This window comes from Fukomys damarensis, unplaced genomic scaffold (assembly GCF_012274545.1).
Source record: "Fukomys damarensis isolate Sample0158 unplaced genomic scaffold, DMR_v1.0_HiC HiC_scaffold_114, whole genome shotgun sequence".
Classification (NCBI taxonomy): domain Eukaryota; kingdom Metazoa; phylum Chordata; class Mammalia; order Rodentia; family Bathyergidae; genus Fukomys; species Fukomys damarensis.
Window position 1 is genome coordinate 35,345 of NW_022901026.1, and position 1,446 is coordinate 36,790.

General features: G+C 41.0%; 1 protein-coding gene across 1 annotated transcript in view; it reads right to left on the minus strand.

Annotated features, from left to right (window-relative positions):
* The window catches only part of LOC104868258 (multidrug resistance-associated protein 9), a 40,401-nt gene that overhangs the window by 30,095 nt on the left and 8,860 nt on the right, over positions 1-1,446 (minus strand). The window contains exon 2 of the mRNA XM_033760599.1: positions 646-804. Coding sequence (XP_033616490.1) covers positions 646-804 — 159 coding nt within the window. The remainder of the gene's footprint in view (positions 1-645; positions 805-1,446) is intronic.

A 1,446-nucleotide genomic window follows, 5' to 3' on the forward strand; every position in this document is an offset into this window, starting at 1 on the left:
ATTTAAAGTCTTATTCCACCCCCAAAATTACCTTCCCATTACCTTGTAATGCAGGAAATGGAATCACATGACTCATTCGTGGTGGCTTACCACTTACCCAAAATGTAATACCCAGTGGCACTGTGTGACTGACACATGACCCAGAAGAAACCATCGAAAGGGACTGGCAGCAGCAATTTCTAACTTTCTTAGCTAGAAATTGAGCCCTTTGAAAAAAATCTCATAAATTATGTGAATTTTTAGCCAGGTATGAAGATACCATAATCCCAGAACTCTGGAAAGGTGGAGCAGGAGGCTCAAGAATTTGAGCCTAGTCTATGCAATTCAACAATACAATAAGACTCTCAATCAATCAATCAAGCAAGCAGTCAATGGCTGGGGATGTAGCTCAGTGCAAAAGCTGTGGATTTAATCCTAATACTGAAAAACTAGATGTGAATTCTTGCTCCACAAAAAAGATCTCCTGCCATATATATTAAATCTACACACATTTCAGGAGATTCACAAACCCATCTTAGAATCCTTCATTTGGCATGAGACAAACGAAGAGCCAAGATGCCTGATCCTCTGTTTACCTGTCCCTGGTCACTGTCGCACCAAAAGATGAGCTTCAACCCACCCGGCAGCTGCCCAGTGTGACTTCACCTTTTGACATTTTTGGCTGCAGCATCATGGACTGACAGCAGAGGGATGCAGTTCTTTTCTAAGCGGTTTCGGAAACCCTGGATCATGAGTGGGGTGAGCCATGACAGTGTGAGGTAGGAGAAGAGGCCAGCATCGTCCAGAGGGTGAGGGGCTGGAGACCTAGCAGGGGGTCACAAAGAAGAAAGATTGGGAAAACACACACACGTGATACCCATGTAAAAACCACAATTTGGTCATCCGGATGTATACAGAAGCATTTTTTCATGACTATTATTTCTAAGTAAAAAGTTAGGGGGGAAAATTAACCATTAACAGAGGAATTATTTAGGACAAAAGAAACTATGCTATGTGCGTGCTATACAATGTAATGTACAAGTTGTTTTTAAAAAAATAGGGTTAATCTATATATAAGATGTAGAAAAAATTTCAGCTGTCTTAGGGAAGAAAAAAAAAAGGCCATGAGCAGATTTTAAAGCTCACAGTTCTTTGTAGAGGACTGTACTATTGATTATGCCCAAAGCAGGCTGTAAAGAGTTAGCCCTGCAATTGGCTTGTTTATAGAAATGTGTCTAGCCAAAGTCTATGTGCCAAGGTCAGAGTAACTCACACCCAAATTCCATTCCCACAACTAAAACATTCAGAGTGAAGGACAATGTTCTAATTACAATCATATATCCTGGGGTTTTTTTTGTTTTTTTTTTTTTGTTTTGGTATCAGTGCTCGAACTCGGGACCTTGGGCTTGCAAGGCAGGTGGCAGCACCACTGTGCTAAATTCCTGGCCCAACTTTCTTCCTAATTTG